General features: G+C 40.7%; 1 protein-coding gene across 3 annotated transcripts in view; it reads left to right on the top strand.

The window, feature by feature from the left end:
- Positions 1–25,123, top strand: part of EPHA4 (EPH receptor A4) — a 143,282-nt gene that overhangs the window by 58,023 nt on the left and 60,136 nt on the right. For all 3 annotated transcript variants that reach the window (XR_005020642.1, XR_005020643.1, XM_036858294.1), the window contains exons 4-5: positions 4,910–5,065; positions 22,401–22,739. Coding sequence is in view for 1 of the 3 variants with exons in the window: in XM_036858294.1 (XP_036714189.1) it covers positions 4,910–5,065; positions 22,401–22,739 (495 nt within the window). In the remaining 2 variants the exon portion in view is untranslated. The remainder of the gene's footprint in view (positions 1–4,909; positions 5,066–22,400; positions 22,740–25,123) is intronic.

The following is a 25,123-nucleotide window of genomic DNA, read 5'->3' as shown; positions in this document are numbered from 1 at the left end:
GGGAGCCACTGTTGGAATTTCATCTTTAACCTTCTGGAGACTCCAAATTAAAATGCAAATTTGTTACCCAGGAAGGTAATTTTTAACACATTAATGTTTATTTGTTAGTACTTTAGCACAAATTAGGTTTTCTCAAATTAGTCAGCTGCCTGAGAGCAGTGCTTAAATAGAAGTGAATCAGCCTCCCAGAGGTGGGCTCAGGGTAAATTTGAGTAAAGGCCCATCCCCCATCACTGTCAGCACCCAGCATTTGCAAGAGTGCCTGTGTGTGGTCACACACACACACACACACACACACGTGTGTGTGTGTGTTAAGTCTGGACTTCAGAGTCCAGACTTTAGCATAGCATTGTTCAATAGAAATACAGTGCAAGTCACACAGATGATTTTAAGGTTTTTAGTAGCCACATTAAAAAATGTAAAGTTTCAAAGGTGAAATTAAATTTAGGGGTATTTTATTTAACTCATTATATCCAAAATGTTGCTTCAATATGTAATCAATATAAAAATTATTAATAAGATAGTTCTCCTTTTTGAGTACTAAGTCTTTGAAATCTCCTGTGTATTTCACATTTACAGTTTGTCTCAATTCGGACCACTCCCGTTTCAAGCGCTCAGGGCCCGCTTGTGGCCAGTAGTTACTCTGGACAGTGTGGACCTGGAAAGTGGGTCACAGACATGTGGTTGACCGAGGCAGCAACCTGGTGCGCTGGAGGGACACATGGAAGTTGGGACCACCCGTACTTCCCCACCACTCAATTATATAAGTGTCACATTTTGCTAGAAGTCAGTCTTAACCCTGTGTAATTACATAAAAACTTTTAGAAGAACCTGATGCTGACTCCGCCACTTAGCTGAGTGACCTTGGGCAAGTTACTTAAAACCCTCAGTTTTTTCATTTGCATGTAAACGCCATAAATGCTCAACGAATATTTGATGTATCATCACAATTGATATTATTAGTCGCTATTTTTACAAACTAAATTAGTTTAAACGTGAACTATAAAGGCAGTCAGGTGCGATCAATCTTTCTGTATTTCTCTAAAAGGGAGAAAAATGACCAAACATCTATATATATAATATCTTTTAAGAGTAGGTTTCACTAGTTCCTGAAATTGGGCATTACACCTCATGCAAATCATCTATACACCAAGAAATCCTGAAGATACTACCTTGCCTTAAGAACCATTTTGTTTTTGTTTTTAACCAAAAGTAGTTATATTTAAATATTCCACAAAGAAACTTCTACAGAAGACTATCCTAAAATACAACCTCATTATAGTAGTGGGTGAACCAATGAAAGAAAAGTTTTTCTTTCTCTTCTTTGTCCTCATTTATCTTCTTTTATTTAAAGTCAGCAGAAAGAACTAATTAAGGCAAAGCTAAAGGAAAAGATTCAGAGTTTTGCATGGCACATGTGAATTAATCTTCCCACAATGGCATATTTAGAAAGGTCAAGTAAGGCACTCCTTCTCTGTACCCCATCTAGTGAACCCTCACCAGCAACGGGGCAGAAGGAAGGCGTGTCTTGGGTGTGCAGTTTGGCTCTCTCCAAACTTGCTTACCAAGTCACTATCATTCAAAATTACAGTGTAATGGTTTTCACCCAAAAGAGAATGACGGAAAATCATAACACGTGTCAATGCTTGCTATACACGTTTCATGGGGGTTTTGTTTAGAATGAAAGATGTAGTGAAGATTTTAAGATGCAAATAAATGGTGATTAAATATGGGATGTACTTACACATTCATGCACCAAACGCTGCAAGGCTGTGAACCACACAGAGCAAAGAAGTGTACTTAGCCATCAATTTAGAAGGTCATTTTTCTTTTTTTTTTTTTTTTTTTTTAATTTTTATTTATTTATTTATTTTTGGCTGTGCTGGGTCTTCGGTTCGCGCGAGGGCTTTCTCTAGTTGCGGCAAGTGGGGGCCACTCTTCATCGCGGTGCGGGGACCGCTCTTCATCGCGGTGCGCGGGCCTCTCACTATCGCGGCCCCTCCCGTTGCGGGGCACAGGCTCCAGACGCGCAGGCTCAGTAATTGTGGCTCACGGGCCCAGCTGCTCCGCGGCATGTGGGATCTTCCCAGACCAGGGCTCGAACCCGTGTGCCCTGCATTGGCAGGCAGATTCCCAACCACTGCGCCACCAGGGAAGCCCTAGAAGGTCATTTTGAATGTAGGCAGCAAAATGGCTGTGTGCATGAAAAACCACTACTGTATTTTGAGAGATCCTTCCTAAGAATCCTGAAATATTAATAACATGGTCTTAATGTAGTTGAAGACACAAGAATGTGTTAAGGGTAGCGAGGGTTGCTGAGAATAGCACAATGCCAATTTTGTGTTTTCTGCTTGTGCTTGTAAAAGCAAGAGGAAATGAGAGTAAAAATAGTGTGTTTAAAGAACAGCAGCCTTCAATTTCCCAAATAGATATAAAACTCTGTATTCTCCAAATGAATTCACAAATACTTACTGTTGGTAACATTAATATACTAGCTTCAAGGAAACAGAAAAGGAGTATAAAATTGAAAACTCATTTCTCCCTTAAATAAACATGTATATACACAACTAATTTTTGTACTTTAGGAAATTCAAGATATCCTTCAATTTGATTTTTGTGAACTAGGAATCCAATTCTTTAACTGGAAGTAGCCTTATTGGAATAGAAGTGGAGGAAATAGCAATGCTTTTTCTTTTTCTTAACAAGTTTTTGAATGTGTTCTGTTTTCACATGGCAATGAATCAATCATAGGCCAATTTTGTTGTCAATCTCCTACTCCCACTGTGAGTTTTTACATTTTGATGCCTGATGAAACGAAGGTGCGCAAGGATTAGGCAGGACCGTGGAAAGTTTTCCTCCAACATCCAGATGTGAAAAAATAAAAGCAATTTATTCCTTCTTGGCCGTCCCAGCCCCGAGCCACCAGGTTTCCTCAAGTTTCCTTTGTGGGCTGTGACTGACTGAGTGAGACAGGAGACCCAGTGGGTTTGTGTCAAGTTCAAGGACTCATTGTGTTTGAAGTGGGAAGACCAAGTTTGACCCTCAGTGCTTCTACCTGCCAAAGCCAGAGTTTTTGATTTTAATCGAAACCCTAGGGCCATCTTAAGCGTGACCAAGAAGCACCTTGCATGTTGAACCTTATCTAATGATATGATGTGTATAAACTTGAGACACATAAATCTCAGTCATAGTCATTGGAGCAACTTGTTTTTCTAAGATGCTCCGGTCCAGTGACAGCCAAAAGCAAATAAGGGAGAGATTGATCTCCGAGCGCTTTTATTGTTGGTGCTCCACACGCCATAAAGTTTTGGCTCGTTAAAGGAAATCCCATAAACAACTTTAGTTAATAATGGTGAAGTAACTGCGTGCTTTTCTGGAGCTTCTGCTGAACTCCGTTTCCGCTTGCCGTTACCAGAGCATGATTAAGAAAATACCAACAGGATGTGCTGGACGGGGGAACAGACTTCAACTGGAAGCCGTATGGATGTTTGATGGATGAGTAACGAGACAGGGAACGTGGCCATATCTCCTCAGGGAATCACATAGTTCTGTGGATCTCTTTTTATCTACTGGTTTGAATAAAATCTGCTGATTGCTGGCGCGGTTGGTCTCTTGCGGTGGTCACGCTGATGGAAAAGGCCCTTCTCCCAGCTGATATTTCTAATAGTATAGAAATACCCAAAGTGTGTGATAAATGGAGAAAACTGAGAATGAATCATACTGGAAAGATTGTGGGTAACTGTCACATTTTTATGGTACCTCTGGTCTTATAAAATAACTTTATTTTTAATGGCCTTGTCACTGTGGGTTTAATACGGATGGTGTCGGTCAATTTTTATTTGAGGTTGAGACAGATTTGGGAGGTGATCTTGAAGGGCATAGGGGAGAAAAGAAAGGGAGAGAAAGACGCTATTAATTATTATTTATTGTGAGATTTCCCAGAATTATTATTGAGTCTTTCCACATTAGTCGAAGCAGTCCTCGGTGTCAGTGTGATGTTTGTAAAGATGAGGTCATGGAAAGCGTGTCAGGTGCATAAGGAACTATATGGCCCATGTTCTCTCCGCCAGCCACTTGGGCTGTGTGTGCAGAGGGAGGGCGGTGTTGGAAAAATGGAGGAAGGGGGAAACATGAGGGTTTTATGAATTTGAAAATGAACGCAAAACATCTGCCGATCTTAAAAAAAAAAAATCTGTACATATTATATTCCAGAATCTACTGTGGGTAGTTTATATTACTTTCCCCTGAAATCATGATCCACGTCTTACCAACTCTTTTCTTTTATGCTTGGTTGCTTCTGTTGGTCTTTCACTTTGGTTCTCTCTGTAGCTGAGCGTAATTAGGAAATAATCACCTACCAATTTTTTGTTGGCGCTGGGATACACTTCCAACTATTTGGTTCAAAACCATGCTGTCAGATTCCATAGCATGGGGCCAAGAGTACAGGCTTTGGGGGCCGAACACTTGCAGTCAAAGCTGGTCCCTGACATTTACCAGATGCACGGTCTGGTGCCGACAGTTTACCGCTCAAAGCTGGTATTCCTCATTTCCAAGGTAAGACTAGTAACAGTGCCTGTGGAAAAGGGGCGCTGTAAGGATCAAACGGCATCCTGCATATAAGCATGTAGGAAGCGCTGGGTAAACTTTAGCTGTGCTTTTATTGACACAACCGGTTTTAAGAAATTTTTTTCCACAGGGCTTTGCCACCCGACCGTAATGTTAATGGCTCTTAAAGAGTGACTGTTATCAACAAATGTTTTGGGTTGTTTTACCTGCATCTCAAGCCAGATGCTCACTAGTGATTAGCAAAAATGTCTCCTTTCTTCTGAATCAAGGAGGTAACATTTCGCTTTGCTATGTTATCAGGGGTTGATGTTGATTTTTTTTTTTTTTTTTTTCTTTCCTTTAGCTTGCAAAATTGGATATTACAAGGCCCTGTCCACGGACGCCAGCTGTGCCAAGTGTCCCCCACACAGCTATTCTGTCTGGGAAGGAGCCACATCGTGCACCTGTGACCGAGGCTTTTTCAGAGCCGACAACGATGCCGCCTCCATGCCCTGCACCCGTAAGTTGTATGCTCATCTCTCGTTTCTTAGATGCCAACAGCTTTCATTTCCACCTAGCAGGGCACTGCCAGGCCTTCTCCCAGGATAACCATGCAGGGGGCAAATGAAATGAAACATGCATCTTTTCTCAGTCAGAGCAGGGGCAATCCTTAGGAAAAGAAAGGCTCTTTCTCACTGAGTTTGTCGCCTTCAGAATGCACAGATGCCAACAGACGACTTGGTGGAGCAGAGATTGAACATTCAGGGGTTGTCTGACAGTGTAATTAGAGCTGAGACTGGAATTTATAAACGGCTTTACCGTTTCGTCTAGGACTCTTGGGGAAGCGTGACAACTGCAAGGGAAACAGGTATAGGATGGGATCACATGTGGGCAAGTGGTTTCAGTTCTGTGCACTGATGTGATAGCTTGCAATGTCATTACCCTTCTTCCTTCTTTCCTCATAGTTTTGTGTTCATAACATTTAGACCTGGATCCTAATAAATGCTTGTTTAACGATAGGCACTGAACACATGCTGGGTTAAGGAATAGATGGGGTTGGTACCTCGGTATGCAGGGGAATAAAGAACTCCTTTCTCGCACTTTATATGGACAGTGTTTCTGGGGGTTAACATTCCTTTCATGCATACTCTGAGATTCATAGACCCTGCAATGGCTATGACCTTGACCAGAACAGGGAGTGGTGGGCCCAGGTATTCTACCCCTGTGTTCTCATTTACTGAACCTGTGTTTGGAGGGACAGAGCTGAGTGGCCAGGCACAGGAGCTTTCCACAGGTTTTGGCTTTGCTTCCCAGCCCACCATTTAGTACCCAAATGACTATTTAGCCTTTTAAGTCTCAGTCTCCTCATCTGTAGAATGGGCTAATAATAGTACCTCCCTCATGGTTGTTGCTACTCAGTACCCTCATGTTATTTACATACTATGTAAAATGCATAAAATCATGCTACTTGATAGATGTTAGCTTTTACTGTCATTAGGACTTTCATTATTTTGTTCCTTAACTGCTGTACATTCCATCTCGCCTGGCCTGTAAACATCACTGCAAATAGCAGGTTTTTTTCTGCTTTGGAGTCAGTTGGGTCAGCTGGGGGGCCATTGTCTAGGCCAGTCAAGGACCACCTTTAAAAGGAGTGAGTGGAGAAACTTCAGGGCCATCCCAAATTTGTACTGAAATTTCTGTACCCTCAGGAGTTCATTTCATAACCAGAGAGGATAATAATTATTGTCATAATAACTACAACAACCATTTTATCATTATACCCAGGTAATGCATTAGGCACTTTTGATTAACTTTATCATAGGGCTCATATGATAACAATCTACGAGATAGACATTATCTTTATTTTAGAGGTGAGGTAACTGCCAGCTCAGAGATGTTAGGGGTCGTGACCAAGACTCCACCCCAGCTTGGTGATGGTGCTGCAACACCAGAAGACTCACACAGTTTCTATTTATTGGGAGGCACTCTTGCCCTCTTCCCTAGCTCATGCACAAATTTCCAGAGGGAAGGAGTATATTAGGGCCAGGCTTAGTTGTAAACATAACTGGACAAAGATTTCCTCATCTTCTTTTTCTGTTCCTTCCATAGACTAAGTACTTTCTCTGGATGCCACGTATATTTGATATGCTCAAGTCCCAGCCTGTTTCTTTTCCAATCTAAATATTCTCTTATGTTCCATTGTGTGCAATTAGTTTAATAATAAACTCTCCTCCTCTATCCACACCCACTACCAACATTTCTCCAGTTGTGATTTTAGGGCACAATAGCAAGCTCAAAGGGAAATATAGTGGGAGGACCGTGTGATAATTGCCCTCAATTTGCATCATGCAGTCCAACACCTACTTTCCATACAGATAAGTCTTCTCTAGGCTGGGGCTTGATTGTGAACCTCATAAAATTCACCTCTGATGGCAAGACAACCTGGCTTTTTCTCCCAGGTATTTTTAGTCTTATGATTCTCATCTGTTATCTAGCATTCTAGGGGGCCATGGGCCAATCACTTAATTGCTGCAGCTTGCTATGTGGGAGTTTAGGGAGACCCCAAAGGTTGCTACATGCCTGAGTTACTGGTATGTTTACCATATGTGGAAAAGTGGTTTCTGAACCCTTGGAGTTGTATGTTTCTGTAAGAGTAAATTATTAGCTTTACCTTGACTACGCAAATGAGAGAAAGAAAATATTGATTTTAGCCTATGGGTAGACCTGAAAGTTTTAACACGAAAGTAACTTTTGCATTTTTCAGAGATTGTTTTCAACAACGTAAGAGAGGTGGCTTTTTGTGTCATTAATAAGAGACCCATGAAAATACCAAAGCAATATGTGATCCTTAACACTTTCCTAACAAGATCATTGCATTTTATTGTATCTCTCCGACTCTGAGTTAAGAGGAAACACAGTGCTGATGTTAATACCACACACTTGAGAGGCTATTTAATCTCTCCAAGCCTCAGTTTACTGATCTATAAATGGGATTCTCACTGTCTACCTGTGAGGTGGTTTTAAGAATTAAACAAGAAGGGACTTCCCTGGTGGTCCAGTGGTTAAGACTCCGTGCTCCCAGTGCAGGGAGTCTGGGTTCAATCCCTGGTCAGGGAACTAGATCCTGCATGCTGCAACTAAAAGAGCCCACATGCCTCAACTAAAGATCCCGCATGTGGCAATGAAGATCCCGCATGCTGCAACTAAGACCCGGAGCAGCCAAATAAATAAATAAATATTTAAAAAAATAATAATAATTAAACAAGAAGATATTTGCAAAGGTCTGGCACATGGTAGGGATCTAACAAATGTTTGTTCTCTTCTTTTATCCCCAGCTGGTCACTTCCTTCCCTAAATGACCTCCACAGCAGACAGCCAGTGCATCTCACTGCCCCTCTAAAGGGATTTTCTCACTTGACTATATGATTAAATTACCAATGGCTGTACTGTACTCCAGAAGCTCTGGGGGGTAGGACTGAGGCATCAGTATTTTCAAAAGTTGCCCCCATAATTCTACTGTACAGACAAGGTTGAGACCACTTCTCTACAGAGTGGAATTTTTAAGTTTTATTTTTTAATTTAATAAATATTAACTACATAAGACTCTTTAAGACCTCTTTGAGATAGGGGTAATCTGGGAGGTGACCATATTTTGCTAACAGATAGACTAGTAAATTAAACAGCAGAATTAGAATCTATTCTAGCCTACGGCTCTCCTTCTAGATTTCTTCCATCCTGGTGAATACAGTGGACCTGCATTGTCCAAGACAGTAGCCACGAGGCACACGTGACTGTTTTAATGGCCACATTTCAGGGCTCAATAGCCACATGTGGCTAGCGGTGACCATACTGAACAGCACTGCTATAGAATATTTCTACGATCACAGAAAGTTCCATTGGACAGTGCGGTAGTAGATTTTTCAATAGAGAAGACAGTGGGAGTTTCTCAGAGAACCCCTTGATCAAATAACCCACAGAATGAAGCCCTTCCCCCTCGCCCCACCCCCAGCTTTATCGGCTTCTCTTGACAAGATGTGGGGATGGGAAGGAACGTAAACCTCAGGGATCCTTTCAAAGTGCTTCCAGCCTCTAATCAGTTCTTCCCAGTTGGTTAAGCCAGGTGACAAACCCAATTCCCTTGTGCTGACAGCCATGATAATCAGGGACTTCTTTGTTCATTATGCTGTCTTTAACCCCAACATTCTTATGCAGCCCTGAGTTTAGTGATCGCTCACTGTGACGGCACACTAATGAAGAAATAAAACACACTCTCTGAGACTCATTCTTCTAGCCAAAGAGAGACTCTGCTCCACTGGCTTGTAAAATCAGGTTTTTTGTTCACTTGGAGAACGATTAGACCAGGAATACCAGCAGCATTGGCTAATTTAGAAGGAAACGCCTAAGAAGTTCTTCACACCGTCGGCATTGCTGGAGAACTTCAGAGAATTTAATGGAGAATAAACTTTATGTCTAGGAGGACTTTGGATGGAGCTTCTGGTTAGGTTAGCTTAGCATAAATGGCTGTGAGTAAGATAGGCAGTTTTCAATGGAGGCATCATGTGAACATTTTCAAGAAAATAATCTGTACCTGTTAGAATAGAGAGTAAGAACAATGCTTTTTAAACATGAATGTGCGTAGAATCACATGAAAGACACCTAGGGATTGGTAGGAGATGTCAGGCTTGACATTCTGCATTTTTAACAAGTCCCCAGATGCTTCTGATGGTGCTGGTCTGTGGACCACCTTTAGCCAGTAGGAATTAGAGCCTCCCTGATGGATCGCATGTGATGGGAGACCCTCTCTTCTGTCCTTGTCACTTTCAGGCCATTTCTTCAGCTCACTGGTGACTCTAGAGAGATATTTCAAGGGTTCTGAACATTCTCCCTTAATGGAAATCGAGTACTTCATTTGTCTCCCAGATGAAGAAAATCCAACCTGGTTTGGAGTTGCATAATCAAACACAGGCACTGTGGAGCCTCTACCATGTTACTAGGTTACAGCCAAAGAGTGGAAATGTCAGTGTTCCCTTTAGGCACAGACATCAGTCAAGAAAGTCAACAGGGTTTTTGGTGACATTGCCAGCAAGGCAGACACACAGGCCTCCATACATAAAAGGATGCCATCTAAGCTGATGAAGGGATTTTGATTTCATGAACCATTTCTTAGAAGAAATTTCAATGTGATTTTAAAAAATTGGAGTATAGTTGATTTACAGTGTTTTAGGTGTACAGCAAAGTGATTCAGTTATATATATATATATATATGTGTGCGTGTTAGAGGTTATTATAAGATATTGAATATAGTTTCCTGTGCTATACAGTAGGTCCCTGTTGTTTATCTATTTTATGTATAGTAGTGTGTATCTGTTAATCCCAAATTCCCAATTTATCCCTCTCCCCTCCTTTGCTCTTTGGTAAACATAAGTTTGTTTTCTATGTCTGTGAGTCTATTTCTGCGTTGTAAATAAGTTCATTTGTATCATTTTTTTAAGATTCCATATATAAGTGATATCACATGATGTTTGTCTTTCTCTGACTTACTTCACTTAGTATGATAATCTCTAGGTCCATCCATGTTGCTACAAATAGCATTTCATTCTTTTTTTATGGCTGAGTAATATTCCATTGAATATATATACCACATCTTCTTTATCCATTCACCTGTGGATGGACATTTATGTTGCTTCCATATCTTGGCTATTGTAAAATAGTGCTAGTGGACATGGGGAGCACATATCTTTTCGACTTAGAGTTTTCGTCCTTTCTGGATATATGCCCAGGAGTGGGATTGCTGGATCATACAGGAACTCTATTTTTAGTTTTTTAAGGAGCTCCCATACTGTTCTCCATAGTGGCTTCACCGATTTACGTTCCCCCCAACAGTGTAGGAGGGTTCCTTTTTCGCCACACCCTCTCCAGCATTTATTATTTGTAGACATTTTAATGATGGCCATTCCGACCAGTCAGTATGATTTTTATCAATGAAATCAATGTCCTTTAACTCTGATGATCACCAACCCCTCCCCTCCAGATCTCTTTCCCCTTCCCTTTACCTTTCCTTGTAGTCGGGAATGTAGTCTGGCAATCAGCAGTGCTGGGAGACCAGTGCAGGAAGACCTTGATGCCTTAGTCATTCAGTTGCTCGTTCAATGATTCTAGTGGGTGTTCTTTTCCCCCTTTGGAGGACCGAACCAGTATTACATTTAAGGTAACTTTCCAATCCTTCATTGTGTTTCAAAATGTACTGGAAAAAATGCCTTGTGAAAAGGCAAATTGGCTTTGTATATCTGGAAAGAAATAACTGATTTGTTATTTTGCCTCTTTTACTTCTGAGCCCCATTACGGGAGTAGTTTTCTGTACTTTTCAATTGGAAATCTGTCCTTGTGCTGTTGGGTCCTCTTTGTTTAACTTGTTTGATGAAACTTATTAGAGCCTCATGATTGGGGGCACTCTGTAAATAAGAGATTATTATTTTAGATTGCCAACTTGAAGGGCCTTCACGAATCTGTCTGTAAGTAAACGGCCTTGAATAATTCAGTCAGCTATGCCAAACAAACAAAGAGTGATTGATTGATACTTAGATGTGGCCTAAAATATTCCAAAATTGCAGCTTTTAAGATAATTTGTACTGGAGGAGCTCAGTGCTAATGAGGGCAAATTTACCAAGATCTATGACGAAAGGTCCTGATTTGAGAAAGCTTTCTGCAGGTTTAGGTTATCAAGAAATTGAAACAACCTAGCTCCAAACAGCAAAGCATCACTTACTTTGTCTTTACATTTGCCTTTTCTAATTGAATTTATCGCACCACTGTATTTCCTCTAGAAAGTGTATTGTTTTAAAATTACCATTTCAGTTCTATTACTCAAAGCCCTCATTTCTAATGCTTTCTGACAGTTATCAACATAATGAACCATAATGAAATGATGAGCAATCTTCAGTGGAAACCCAATATGGATCCCAGTGGTGCTGTGTGACTGCGTTGTTAACATTTGAATGCAAATTAAAATAACATCGTCCTTACTTGTTTCCAAGGTCAGGAGAAGAGAGAGACTTTTTTTTTTTCAAGTGCTTTAATTTTGGAAATCTCATATCCATTTTCCAACAAGCCCTTGAAGGTTCCACTGATGTTCATCTCTACCCCAAAGATTTACATGCTTAACAGTCCAGCTAAGGGATTTTGGAAGGGATGTCTAACAGGAGGCTTTGATGTTATAAACCGTAGCTTAAAAGGAAGCCTTCGGTTTCAAGTAAACTACATTTCTTCCCCACCCAAAAGCATATTTCTTTTTGCTTTGGAACTGCAAGTAACTAATAACATAATGATGGAAGGAAGGACATTCTGTGAAATTGATCAATGAGAGTGCAGTTGGTGACAGACTAGTTAGTGGAAGAGTGAGAATAATGGCCAAAGATTCCTAAAGTTTTGTTCATGAAAGTGTTTCAGAAGATCCATTGGTTGATCCCTAACCACTTCACATTTTATTGTCTATGTTATCAATCCTTTTTTGAGAACATATTTTTATGAAAATTCTTGAATCTAAGGTTTGGTTATTTCATGTGACTTATAAAATTTGCAATATTAGAGTGTAGTTTCATGCTGCATTCCATAGGACAAAAACTCAATTAAGACACCAACTCCCCCTTTTCCAGATCATGGGACGTAGTTTTAAGGCAGAACATATGGTCCCACTGCCTGTTAGTTAAGCCAGTTGATAGGCTACCAAATGTGCCTGTCCTCTGGACCATAAAAACTGATCAAAACAACCAAAGACATTTTCATGATTCAGATGCGGCCTTCTACCCATTCCATTTTTAGGCTGCATCTTTAGTTAGATCTCTAGCTCAAGGTCTGACATCAGTTAGTGAGTAAACCGCATCCTTGTTTCTTCCTTTTAAGTTACCTTTCAGCATTTTGACTGTGAATAGAAACAATTACCTCTAAAGAACCCAAGTGCATGATTCTTGTCTAAAGACAATTAAGGATATAAGGGGAAAAAAAGCATCAAGTGTGCTTAATGGAAAGCACTAGACAGACCCCAGGCTGATCACTTGCCGTTTGGTAAAATTTTAAAAGTTCTAAGGTATTCAGTAAAGATCAGATATCAGCTCATTGAGTTATTTTTCAAAAATGCTATTTTAGCCTCCGCATTAGCCTCCAACCCACTTCTAGCTTTAAATAGATAAACAGTCCAATGTGGACAGTTTATCGGGATTAATAATACAATGTGGATTCAGCCGAAAAATGCGTATGTTTGAGGAACATGAATGTGTGCCCAAGTGAAAGACTTGACCCTTCTGCCAGCGTCATTTAGCCAGGTTATTACAATTTTTCCACCACCATGAATAATTAAGAATGGCTTGTTATCACCCGAGCCCCGTCGTCATTTTCCGGATAGCACTTTTGACACTGCTCATGGAAGTCCTACAGCGGCTGTGCACAGCATGCTTCTGCGAAACAAGGTCAATTAGACACTTTCCTGAGATCCCCTGGGGTGAGAAGTGGATGGCTTCTCTGCTATCAGCATTTTGATTTTCCTGTCATAGCTGACTCTTGCTCTACATGCCATCTACAGCTCGGCAGAAGATGGACTGAGGGGAGAGGCCTGTTGCATAGATAGAATTGCCCCCCACCCTCCCGTGACCTTCCACCCAGGAAAGCATCTTTAACAAAAGCTCCTACTCTTGAGTAGAATGTAGGAACCAGGCAGAGAGGATATCTCAGCTAAGACAAGAGCACCGTCCAGGAGGTAATGCCAGCGAACTTCAGCCTGAAGGGCAGGGCAGCCAGGAGAAATGTGAGAACACTGGGTCCACAGCTGGGTTCACAAAGAATTCGTAGATATGCTTCATTTTTCCTTTCAATTGTCCGTATCTCTGGGAAGGGGGTTGTTTTAGCCTTTGAATCAGGCTTTCTGATCCTATCTTCGCACATTATCGGCTGTGCGAATTTGGGTGAGTTGCTTCACTTTTCATATCTTAGTTTTTGGTCATCAGATTGCTTGGGGTAACAAATACTTTTCTGCCAGATTTTATTATGGGGATTAAATGAGATAAAGGATGAAAAAGGACTTTGCAAGAGATGAATTCACAGGCTAGCTAATTCGAAAACAAAATACTTAAAAATTTCTTTAAAAAATTACTTTCGTGGTCTTTCATATTGTAACTTCTTCATGGATAACTGAGGGTTAACTGTATAAAGCACTTCAGCCATAAACTAGTCATCTTAAAATAAAGAAACTCCAACTGCATTTAACCTAGTAAAGAAAAGACAGATGGTTCCTGGGTGTAGAATAGGAAAAATAGATATACCGAGAAAATAGGTGGTAGCAAAATTTCAGCAAGGAGTTACCTCTACAGGAAACCAAGAATTTTTCGTGACAGTAATAAGTGATTGATGTGTTGGAATGGTTCTGTTTTTTAATAATGGGCAGTTCTGCTTTGACTCTATTCATTGTTAAACACACTAACTGCCGCTATAAAAGGTTATGCACTGTGCAGACATCTTGGAAGAGGTGTCCCAGCAGCAGTCTTCATGTAAACTCACCCACGGCAGCAAAGTCTGAGAGAAGGCAATTAGTAGTGACACATATATAACTGTCGGGGGGGGGGGGGGTGCATGGACTTTGTTTCAGAGTCAAAACTTACACACCCCAGCTGTTTATTCTGCCTTATAACCAACCTGTCTTTCAGCTGGAGAGAGATTAACAAAGGCTTATCTGAAGGGTTACAGGGTTTTACAGCTAAGGCACTGAAGTACTATTGACAGTCCAAAAGTTGTACATGATTAATGAAGCCTTACAAAATGGAACTCAAGACCCGAGGTGCCTCTTCCTCGGAAGCTCTGTCTTGTCCTGGTTGCCTCGGCATTTTAGTAGCATGACAGTAGCGCGTCAAGAAATTGATCATTTAAGAATTATGTTTCTGCCCATGCTCTGGGGGAATGCTTCTTTCCATATCCAGAATTAATTTCATGGCACAGGCATTGAATTTTAAAATGGTGATTAAAAATCAGCTAAGTTTTAAAAGTGTGTGATAGCTTTGGAAGCTGCTTTATACTTGAGCCTGGCTACTTTGGTTTCCTAGCAGCTATCTCCTAGCCCTGGTTGCAGACTTTTTTTGAAAGCTTTTAGCATGTAATTGCCTTTTTTTCCTCCCCCATCACCTTTGCCTTTTGAGATGTGATATACCCAAGTGCTGTGGCGCTTCTGAGGCGTGAGCTGGACTGGACTTAAAGAATCATCATTCATTCACTTGTTCAGCAGATATTTAGTAAGCATCTACTACACCTTTGGCATTTTTCTAAGGGCTGGAAGATGCTCATCAACCAGAAAAGAGAAAAGATTCCTGTTTTCATAGAGCTTCTGTTTTAATGGGAATAATAAACAAGATAATGTAAAATTGTCACAAGAAAGAAAAAAAAAAGATTATGAGACAGGGTTAAAATAGAGGAAAGGGAAGGATTTCACTTTGCGGAGAGTGGTCAGGTGAGATTTGAGCTGAGACACCCCCCCAGGGGGCGGGGGAGGTGGGGAGGAGGCTGCTAGTGAAGAAGCCAGGGGACAGAATTCCAGGCACAACTACCAAGTCTAAAGAATTTGAGTTGCATGTTTAAAGTTTTACTAACAATGTGAGTTTTAAACTTGACTTATTTTTACCCTTTGGTCCTGGAGTCTGCTGGCACTTTAATTCCAGTTGTTGTAAGTAACAGAAATTTCAGGTTTATGTGGCACATTTCACCTTGTGTCCATATAGATTTAAACCCTTTGGCAGAACCTACTTTTAGATGCATTTCTCAAAGTGGGTTTCCATCTTTTGCTGAAATTTCAGTTACTTGCTCTAAGAATGAAGAAGTGAATTTTACCTGACTTGTGACTTTGGAATGGGGTACATAAGGTGCAATTATCCTGACCTAGACTTTCCATGCGGTGGTTTATAACGAACTCCAAGTTCACAATGGAGGTATTTTTGACTTTGGATTTACTGTTGGCGGATCCTTTTTGAACCATTTTATTAAGGCTCCTACAGATTTCATGTGTATGTGTAAAACATCAGGTTGTCCTAAATGGGCTACTTTCAGTCCTGGCATAAGCCATGAAGTATGCTTCCTAAATTACTCGGGAATTACACTTTACTCTAATACATGGGAGGGAAGAATTACGATCTGCGGAATTACTGGAATTTTCTTTGATGCTTGGAATATTGCCCTTCTTAAATGTCACATTCATTTAATTTCTCTAGATAGTGTGTGGTTCATTTCTGAAAGCTTGTCTTTTCCCAGAGGAAAGCACATGATAGGTTAAGGAAGATCAAGATTTCTTTTATGATGTAACATGATATGATGTGATAGTCCTTTGCTTCTGCTGTAATTTGGCCACAGTTTCTTGGGGACTTCATACTGTCAAACTCCTGTCAACTGAATGCAAGTTGACATCCCACTAGAAAATAATAATTACCCATTGTAGCACCTTCCACCAGTACCTGCTGTGCAATACAGAAAGTCTTTCACACCAGTGAAGCAAATGGATGTTCATTAAATTTATCCACAGTGGCAAGAAATACAGAGGCCATTTCTGTCAGAGCAATGAGAAACCCAAAAAATAGGCCATAATAGTTTCTGTATTTTATTCCTTCCTTAATCAAAGAAAGTAGGTGTAACTTGGACTTCAGAAACCAGAGTTGTTACCTGACCTGTATAAGTGTGTAAATCAGGGGTGTGATCCCAATGCTTGAAGTCCCTAGAATTATGTGCAAAATTATGAGTGATCATCTTTCTGGGAAGAGAGTGCTTTGCTCTATCAAAGTCCCTGTAGCAGAGCTTGGTAAACTATGGCCTGAGGGTCAAATTCAGCTGCCCTTGTTTTTGCAAATAAAATTTTCTTGGGACACAGTCATATGCATTTGTTTAGGTATTGTCTATGATTGCTTTCAAGGTACCATGCAGAGTTGAACAGTTTCTAGAGAGACCATATAGCCCATAAAGGCTAAAATATTGACTATCTGACCCTTTACAGAGGTTTGTTGAATGTTGTTCTAAAGGGTTAGTAAGTTAAGGGTTATTGCCTTTGACTTCTTGTTCTAGTAGTTAAGCTATTACCCATGCCGCTAAATTATGTTAAAAATGTGGAAGGCATTCTAAACATGAGAACTTTAAAATAGTTTAGCACACTAGCCCCATTCTTTGATGCAGGAAGAGAGAACCTTAGGCTTATGTGTGAATATCAAGCAGGTTTTGCAAATAAAACCAAAAATGTAAAGGAAGGATATTTATTATCCCCTTAAATATACTTCAGTATTTGATTGATTTGTATTTTAAAATGTCTTAATTTTGCTCATAAAAGTAAAATTAAAAGAAAAACCAGGGCTTCCCTGGTGGCGCAGTGGTTGAGAGTCTGCCTGCCAATGCAGGGGACACGGGTTCGAGCCCTGGTCTGGGAGGATCCCACGTGCCGTGGAGCGACTGGGCCCGTGAGCCACAACTACTGAGCCTGCGCGTCTGGAGCCTGTGCTCCGCAACAAGAGAGGCCGCGATAGTGAGAGGCCCGTGCACCGCGATGAGGAGTGGCCCCCGCTTGCCGCAACTAGAGAAAGCCCTCGCACAGAGACGAGGACCCAACACAGCCTAAAATAAATAAATTAATTAATAAAAAAAAAAAGAAAAACCATACTTCTATAAAGGCTAATAAGGAAAAGGCCCATGAAACCGTTAAAATTAACTGTTTTCAGAGATAAAGTTTTCCATAGCTTCATGCCTGAAGAAATCATTATCTGAAGTCAAGATGGAGGAAGAAAAGTCATAATAACCAATCCCAAATTAACAAAACTTCAATTGACAGAGCCCATATTTTAAATTTCCAGCCATACTGGCTGGTTGTGGAGCTATAAAAACAAGAGAGGAGAGAGTACTTGCCCTTCCATCTTCCTGGTGCTCACATAGTCCATATTTAACTTCCTTTAGTCTCTTCCTTCCCCCTTTGATTTCCTGCCCCTTCCTTCAACTATCCAGGAAAGTATCAAAATGAATCAGAATATTTCTTTTTCCTCCCTCCTCTAGAGCAGGTGACAAATACTGGACACAATAAATATTTGTTGAGTAATTGAATGACTCCACAGTCCCTCCTAACAGAAGAAACCACCTCTATATGATACATAGCCGTCCCTACTTGTTTCAAAGTACTTTTAAAATGTAGAAAAGAGGAACTTGAATTAAACTAGCTACACTGAGATAGTCCTTTACAGGGCTTAATGGTAATGAATCAGTATGTGAAAAGCTGGCTAGTACAGCCTTATCTCAGAGAAGCTTGTATTAATTCACAGGCTTAAAATAACATTGTAGGTAGATGGGCAGAAGATGCATTAGAGGACCTTGTTAGCTTTCCATCCGGTCATTCATGACTCCTCAAAAGTATATTGAGCTTGCTCTGAACTAAGAATCATGGGAGATACTGGGAAATGAGGAAGACATCAATTCTTCTCTTGAGGAGCACACAGACTGTGATGAAACAGATATGTACTGGGTGTCCGATTAGCAAGACCCCTTTACATGTTCCAAACAGAATAGGAAATAGAGATAATGCCCTGAATATGGAATAATCTCATAAGCAGGATTACTGCCAGTCCTACATTGAGGCTAGTAGTGGGCAGTTTGGGAAGACATAAAACCCTATAATTCACAATGACCTGCAGCTACCTGATGTTGGTGTATGCTTGGTACATACAATGTCAATATGGAGACTAGAAAATTAAATGGTACGATTATCCCTATTAGTTATAAATCTCATATTTGAAATTGGAGACATTTAGAGGTGGGCATACTTCTGATGAGAGAGGCAAGCATTTGTCAGAAATTTAATTGTTCCTAAGTATCTAGATATGATGCTATTACCGAACCAAGCTTGGGCCCGCTCACCTGACCTGTGGCAAAACCAATCTACTGACACAAGGTTGTGGTGAAGGAAAGTACAGCATTTATTGCCAGGCCCCAAGTGAGGAGAATGGACAGCTAATACTCAAAAGACTGGAACTCTCTGATGACTTTCAGGGAAGGGTTTCTAAAGACAGTGTGAGGGAGAGAGTCTCGGGGTATGTGATCAGCTCATGCTCAATTCTCTGATTGGTTGACGGTGAGGTAACAGGGTGATGTTTTGGGAATCTCAGTCATCGACCTTCTGGTTCCAACTGGCCTGGGGTCTAGTGCTTGTGTCAGCATGCAATTAACTTCTTGTACCTGATGGGGGTTTTAGTATCTGCAGAACAAGTCAAGGTTATGGTTCAGGATATTATCTGTAGCCCCTGAGGAGGAATTAAAGGTCCTTGACTTTGTTTTATGGCTAAGCTATTATTATTTTGTCTTGCTTGACTGTTTTCCTTTGTTTCTGCATATTCTCACTTCTCTGATTAAATTTGCTCTTTGGAACTCGGGGAAGGCCTAGGAGGCTAAAGCTTTTCTACAAACAAGAGAGAGGGGCCATGGGGATCTGTCCCCAGGAAGGCCCTACAGGGTCCTGCTGGGTTTCAATACTTAAAAAAAAGAAGACAAGATAATCTAAGAGTTAAGTTTTTTTCCTTCTGGATGCCTTGTGTTTATTGAGAAAACTCAGTGTTACTCATGTTGCCTGTTTTATTCTCTTTAGTCCTCTCTACAGGTAATTATTTTAAGATGCTGCTGTTAAGTATGACCATTGGGCCCAGATTGACTTGGCTGTATTAAAGGCCATGCTTTTTTTTCATTTTCTTGAGAAGAGGATACTTTCTTTTCTGAGGAAGAGATGGCCCTTCCCTATACATGGAAACACACGTGATGTGTTTACCATCTTTTAATTGGCAAAAATTTTTTAAAAAGAAAAAACTCAAATACAATACAACCACCATTGTGATTTTAATTTAAAAAGCAAGTGTGCTTTCCCAGGTTTATGCCCCTGTGTAACCGTCACTCCTTATGGCAACAAAACATAAAACATATGCAGTACGACTCACCAAACCATTCATGGAGGCAGCATTGAACTTGAACGTGCTTAGTTCTCTGTCTTCTGTTGAGCATTTGCCCCAGGGTAGATTCTTTAAGAATCACTGACCAAAGGAAGAAGGCTCTTCCGCACTGCATCTTGTTTTCATGCCAGCCCTCCATTTTGAAACCCTGCAGCATCTTTGTATTTTTTTTCATGTGGCAGCGTTATATCTCTGAGTCCTGTGACCACTTAGTTTTCTGCTCCATTTCTTCTCTGTTTAGACACTGCCATGCCCCGTCCTACATACTAATTACTGACTTTTTGCTTCTGTGCTTGATTCATTGTGTCACATTTTCCCATGTGAAAGTGGACTAGGAACCTTGGCAAGGAGGTTAATGGATTTAAGAGTCACTCGTATTTAACCCTGAAAGTCACAGCAAAATAAGAACCAGTGGCTTGACCCATTTTATGAACCAAGCTGTGGTCAACTTCAGCGGCAGACTAGCAATCAATTTCACTATGATGGAAAGAAACATCTACAGAATTTGAACAGGATTGAAGATACACCTTCCCTTTTCCTATCTTTACCTCTCAAACTTCGGCTGAAGCTACTGATTTTTATTTTTTAACATCTTTATTGGAGTATAATTGCTCTACAATGTTGTGTTAGTTTCTGCTGTATAACAAAGTGAATCCGCTATATGTATACAAATATCCCCATACCCGATCCCTCTTGCGTCTCCCTCCCACCCTCCCTATCCCACCCCTCTAGGTGGTCACAGAGCACCAAGCTGATCTCCCCGTGTGATGCAGCTGAGAAGCTACTGATTTTGTTGTTATTTTACCTTTAATGTGGAAATAACCCCAGAGTGTGGGAGTTAGTACTTTGGGATTTTAGTTGGACTCTGTCACTAATTAGGTTGCATGAACTTTCAGTATTATCAGCTCTGCTTTCTGACTCTCAATTTCCTCATCTATAAAATAAGACTATTTAGCCAAATGATCTTTAACATCTTATCTGGCTCTAGGAGTCTGTGATTTCAAATAGCTCTAATCATTTATTCAAAAAAACATTTACTTAATCCTATTGTTTTCCATCACTCTACTAAGGACCATAAGATATAAATTTGGAGTCTAAACAAGAAGGAAATTTGTGCTTTCTTTCTGAGGACTTCTGTGGGGGCAATCTTACCTTTAACACAAATTTTACAGCACTGTCTTTCCTTTAAGTTCTCAGGATGGGGACCAGGTCTTAACACTAAGAGAGAGAGGTTGTCGGTAATTAGTCTCCCAGGGAGATGGGGAGGTCCTGCTTACCTTGTTAAAATAAAGTCTTCAATTAAGTTGCATAAAGCGAAAAGGAGAGTGAATTACCCTTATTCAATATTATTACCAAAATCCTTTAGCCATTCATCACTGTGAACTAAGTAGTAAATACTGACTATGACTCCTTATTCATAAAAGTTACCTCTTCCAATTCTCTGGCAATGGCTAGTCTGGAACAGTATATTCCATTATGGTTGACTAAGTAAAGCGTCTCCTGACCTCATGCAGGTTTCCGGTTAACCTCCTTTTTCTGGGGAACATGGACACATTTCCCTGAAAGCAGTCATTACAAATATATTAGAAGTAGAATAGAAACAATAAGCAAGAAGCCTCAGATTGTCATTGAAACTTGCTTTGGCTCTTTTCTTGGAACACCAAAATGGGAAAGAGGAAAGAAAAGAGAGAACCTTCCAATTGTTGCAGTGAGTCAATATTTTTTCTTACAGTGCAGCAGGTATCTTTTAGACCTTTGGAATCAGCTCAGGCTAGAAAAATTCCCCCGTTTCTGTTTCACCCTGATTCTTCTCCCTGAAGACAGTTTGTGTCACAACATCTTGGCATAGAGACTAATCTACAGCAAGAATCGAGATGGTTCATCGTGAGTCTGTGGCCTTATTTATTGTTACTATTTTTAAACCAGCCATTTATGTTGTTTGCAATCAGTTGTTCTGTTTCAAAACAGCCACTGCCACCAGACATATTTTGGAAACCTTTGACGTCAGTGGAAATGTGTATCATAAGAAGAGGCTGGTGCAGCCCTGGTCAGCTGAAGGACAGGACATGGGGTCTTGGGAGTCTTTGCACAATCCCTGCCCTGGAGTTGAGATTTCTCAACAACTGTACCTTCGACATCCCTGCAACCACATTAAACCAGTTCCTACTTAATTACCCATAAACAGCTTAACTCTCAACTGCCATGTCAGACTGAAGAGGCGTATCTATACAGTGTAGTTAATTTTATTCCATATTGATGACGCACTGTACTTAGGAATCATCATTTATCTTCAGAAGCGGTATATAACCATTAATTTACCAGAGTCCCACAACAGCCCTGGGAATTAGAAGCATATTCGTATACCCATCTTTCAGATGATTAGATTAAGACTAGATAAGTTATGAGAAAAAAAGCCTGGCCACTTCAGAGGGAAAGTCAGGCTTGGAGCCCATTTGATGTAGAATTGTTTCAAGTCTCAGAGTGGCAGTCAATGTTACATTTGTTTGTTCAGGAAGGAGAATGACACTCACACATACAGCCTTCAATCATATTGCTCTTTTTTTTTTTTTTAATTTTTTTGGCTGCACGGCTTGTGGGATCTTAATTCCCCAACCAGGGATCAAACATGTGCCCCCTGCAGAGGAAGCATGGACTCCTAAACACTGGACCGCCAGGGAATTCCCTATCATATTGCTCTTTTAAAAGATTTTTGCTGGCTTGATTTGCTTTTGGCTTTCTTTGCCAAACAGGCCCATCTTGCTTCTTGTAGCTGCAGAGAAGAATATAAGCTCCATGAGGTTCCAGAGGCTAGTTTCAATTCTTGGTGTGATAGTATGTTTTGTTGTTTTTTTCTTTTTCTTTCTCCAGGTCCACCATCTGCTCCTCTAAACTTGATTTCAAATGTCAATGAGACTTCAGTGAACTTGGAATGGAGCAGTCCTCAGAACACGGGTGGCCGCCAGGATATTTCCTACAATGTCGTGTGCAAGAAATGTGGAACGGGTGACTCCAGCAAGTGCCGACCCTGCGGAAGTGGGGTCCACTACACCCCGCAGCAGAACGGACTGAAGTCCACCAAGGTCTCCATCGTTGACCTCCTGGCTCATACCAACTACACGTTTGAAATCTGGGCAGTGAATGGCGTGTCCAAGTATAACCCTAGCCCAGACCAGTCTGTGTCCGTCACTGTGACCACCAACCAAGCAGGTAGGGATTGGATCCACTTTGTCGTTTATCTAAACATTTATGGAGAAAGAGCTTGTGTTGATATCCATGAAGGATGCTAAAGTTCTCCAGTTGAAGAAGAACTACAGGGATCTAATCATAAACCTGTGAGCTGCATTATAATACAAAAGATACTTAGAAGGCTGTTTATTCATTCAGCAGATATTTTTTTGGATACCAACTGAGTAACATGCATTGTACTAGGTGGTGGAGATTAAATGAAGTCTAAGACAGTGTCTGGTTGAAAACAGATGACATGAGTTGGGTCACTCCATGCTAGACTTCTCTTGTAAGGGATGCGTCTTGGCCATTTTAATCACAAGGTCATGGTCAGATATCAGCTCATTTACATATTATTTAGGAATATAAAATTGATTTTTACCAACACAGAGTGCTATATGGGCATTTGCTGTATTTTCCAACAACAGCATTAGTGGATGTAGTTTTGATCTTGTTTTTTTATTTTAAAAATTAAAAAATAATTGACACGGGTCTTTATTGGAATCACCAGGTGGTAAGCCTGTGAACAATGAATGGTTTAATGGGTAGCTTGCTCTGTGTGGTTGACAAAATGTTCCTTCAAACACATCCTACTTTTGTAGCCACTTTCATAGTTAAATTCACACTTGACAGGTGGAGGAGGAGAGTTAATTTACCTTGTTTCCTGCATCACTTTCCTCTTCTAATTCAGATGACAGGAAAGCATTTTCTGTTCATGGAGAGTTTCTGCTGAGCTAATTGCAGAACTGTTATCCAATCTTGAATATCAGATATTCCAAAGTGTGAGTTAGAATCTAGATCTCTAGGCTCTGCTCCTGACCCACTTACTCCCATTCTTCCCCCAAAGAAGTTTCCACACTTTCTCATGATAATTTTCCATTCTGGATTTCTACCACATGTTTCACATTGCCACCTCCATGTTATTTATTTCTGAGGATTTAAAGGGGAGGAGGAAAAAAGGACTGTGCTTTATCCTTTTGTGAAGCTCTTAATTAAGAACAACCCACTTCATCAGAAAAGGATCATAAATTGCCAACAATCCTATCGCCTCTTACTGCACTTCTCCCTTAGATGAATGTTTCAGTAAGTGCACTCAATAGTTAAGTAAAATATATCTGTACTAATTGACTCCATAGTGAGAAGTATTCCAGTATCCCAATCCAAAGTCATTCTTTTTCCACTTTTCCCTGAACTCTCTAGAATAAATAAAAAGTTAAGACTGAGGGAAGATTTTGAATTGGTGCTAGACTGGCAGATCTTCCCAGAAGGTAGTTTCAGTTACACAGATGTGACCAGTCTTTAAAAATATGTGGTGTGAACAGATCCTCTGGTTATGTTTTTGCCTTTTATTTCTGCACGTCTAGGATGTGAACACTGTTGTGGTTGTCGCTTTTATTTCTCTACCAAAGCTAGTATGATTTAGGAGGTTTTGGGGTTTTTTTTAAATTATTTTTTTATCAATTTATTTAATTAATTAATTTATTTATTTTTGGCTGCTTTGGGTCTTCGTTGCTGCGCGTGGGCTTCTCATTGCAGTTGCTTCCCTTGTTGTGGAGCACGGGCTCTAGGTGCACGGGCTTCAGTAGTTGTGGCACACGGGCTCAGCAGTTGTGGCTCATGGCTGTAGAGCACAGGCTCAGTAGTTGTGGCGCACGGGCTTACTTGCTCCGCGGCATGTGGGATCTTCCCGGACCAGGGCGCGAACCTGTGTCGCCTGTATTGGCAGGTGGATTCTTAACCACTGTGCCACCAGGGAAGCCCAATTTAGGAGGTTTTGATAGCATCACAAGGACTCTGTGAATGCCAGCTTTTTATTAGTTGTCTTTTGGAAGAAGGCAATGGAAATATTGCACATAGATCCTGGGAAACCTAGGATGTTGAGTGTCTCTGAGTTACAGGGAGCCAAGAAGGTGCAGAGTGGTCTTTGCACCCCTAGAGAATCTGGTTGATGATTCAATCAATATTCTTATGTTCAGCCCCCCTGTATTCTTCCGGCTGTCCTCCAGTACATCACTACTTTGTGTTCTTAATGGAATTAAAACTAAGAATGGACCTTTGAAGCCTCAGCTGTACAAGGTGAAGTCATTCTCTTTGGCGGAGGGTAGCCTCTGGGAGATGTGCTGAGGACAGGCTTGGCTCCCACAGATTTTGTGGGGAGACTTCTCTGACTCTGTATACTTAAAGATTCAAGCCAAGGGACTATGTCAACCCCTACCAAGCCAGAAGGCACAAAGAACACAAGGAAGACAGGCCAAAAATCCTCCAGAAGAAGAAAATGTGCAAAAACATTACACCTGGGAAGGAAACAAAGTCAAAGTTTTATTAAAAAAGTAGGTGTAATTCTTCTAGATCTAGGGAAAGGGTGG

This window comes from Balaenoptera musculus, chromosome 7 (genome assembly GCF_009873245.2).
Source record: "Balaenoptera musculus isolate JJ_BM4_2016_0621 chromosome 7, mBalMus1.pri.v3, whole genome shotgun sequence".
NCBI lineage: Eukaryota > Metazoa > Chordata > Mammalia > Artiodactyla > Balaenopteridae > Balaenoptera > Balaenoptera musculus.
The sequence above is the reverse complement of the archived record's forward strand: the minus strand, read 5'-3'. Positions and strand labels throughout refer to the sequence as shown.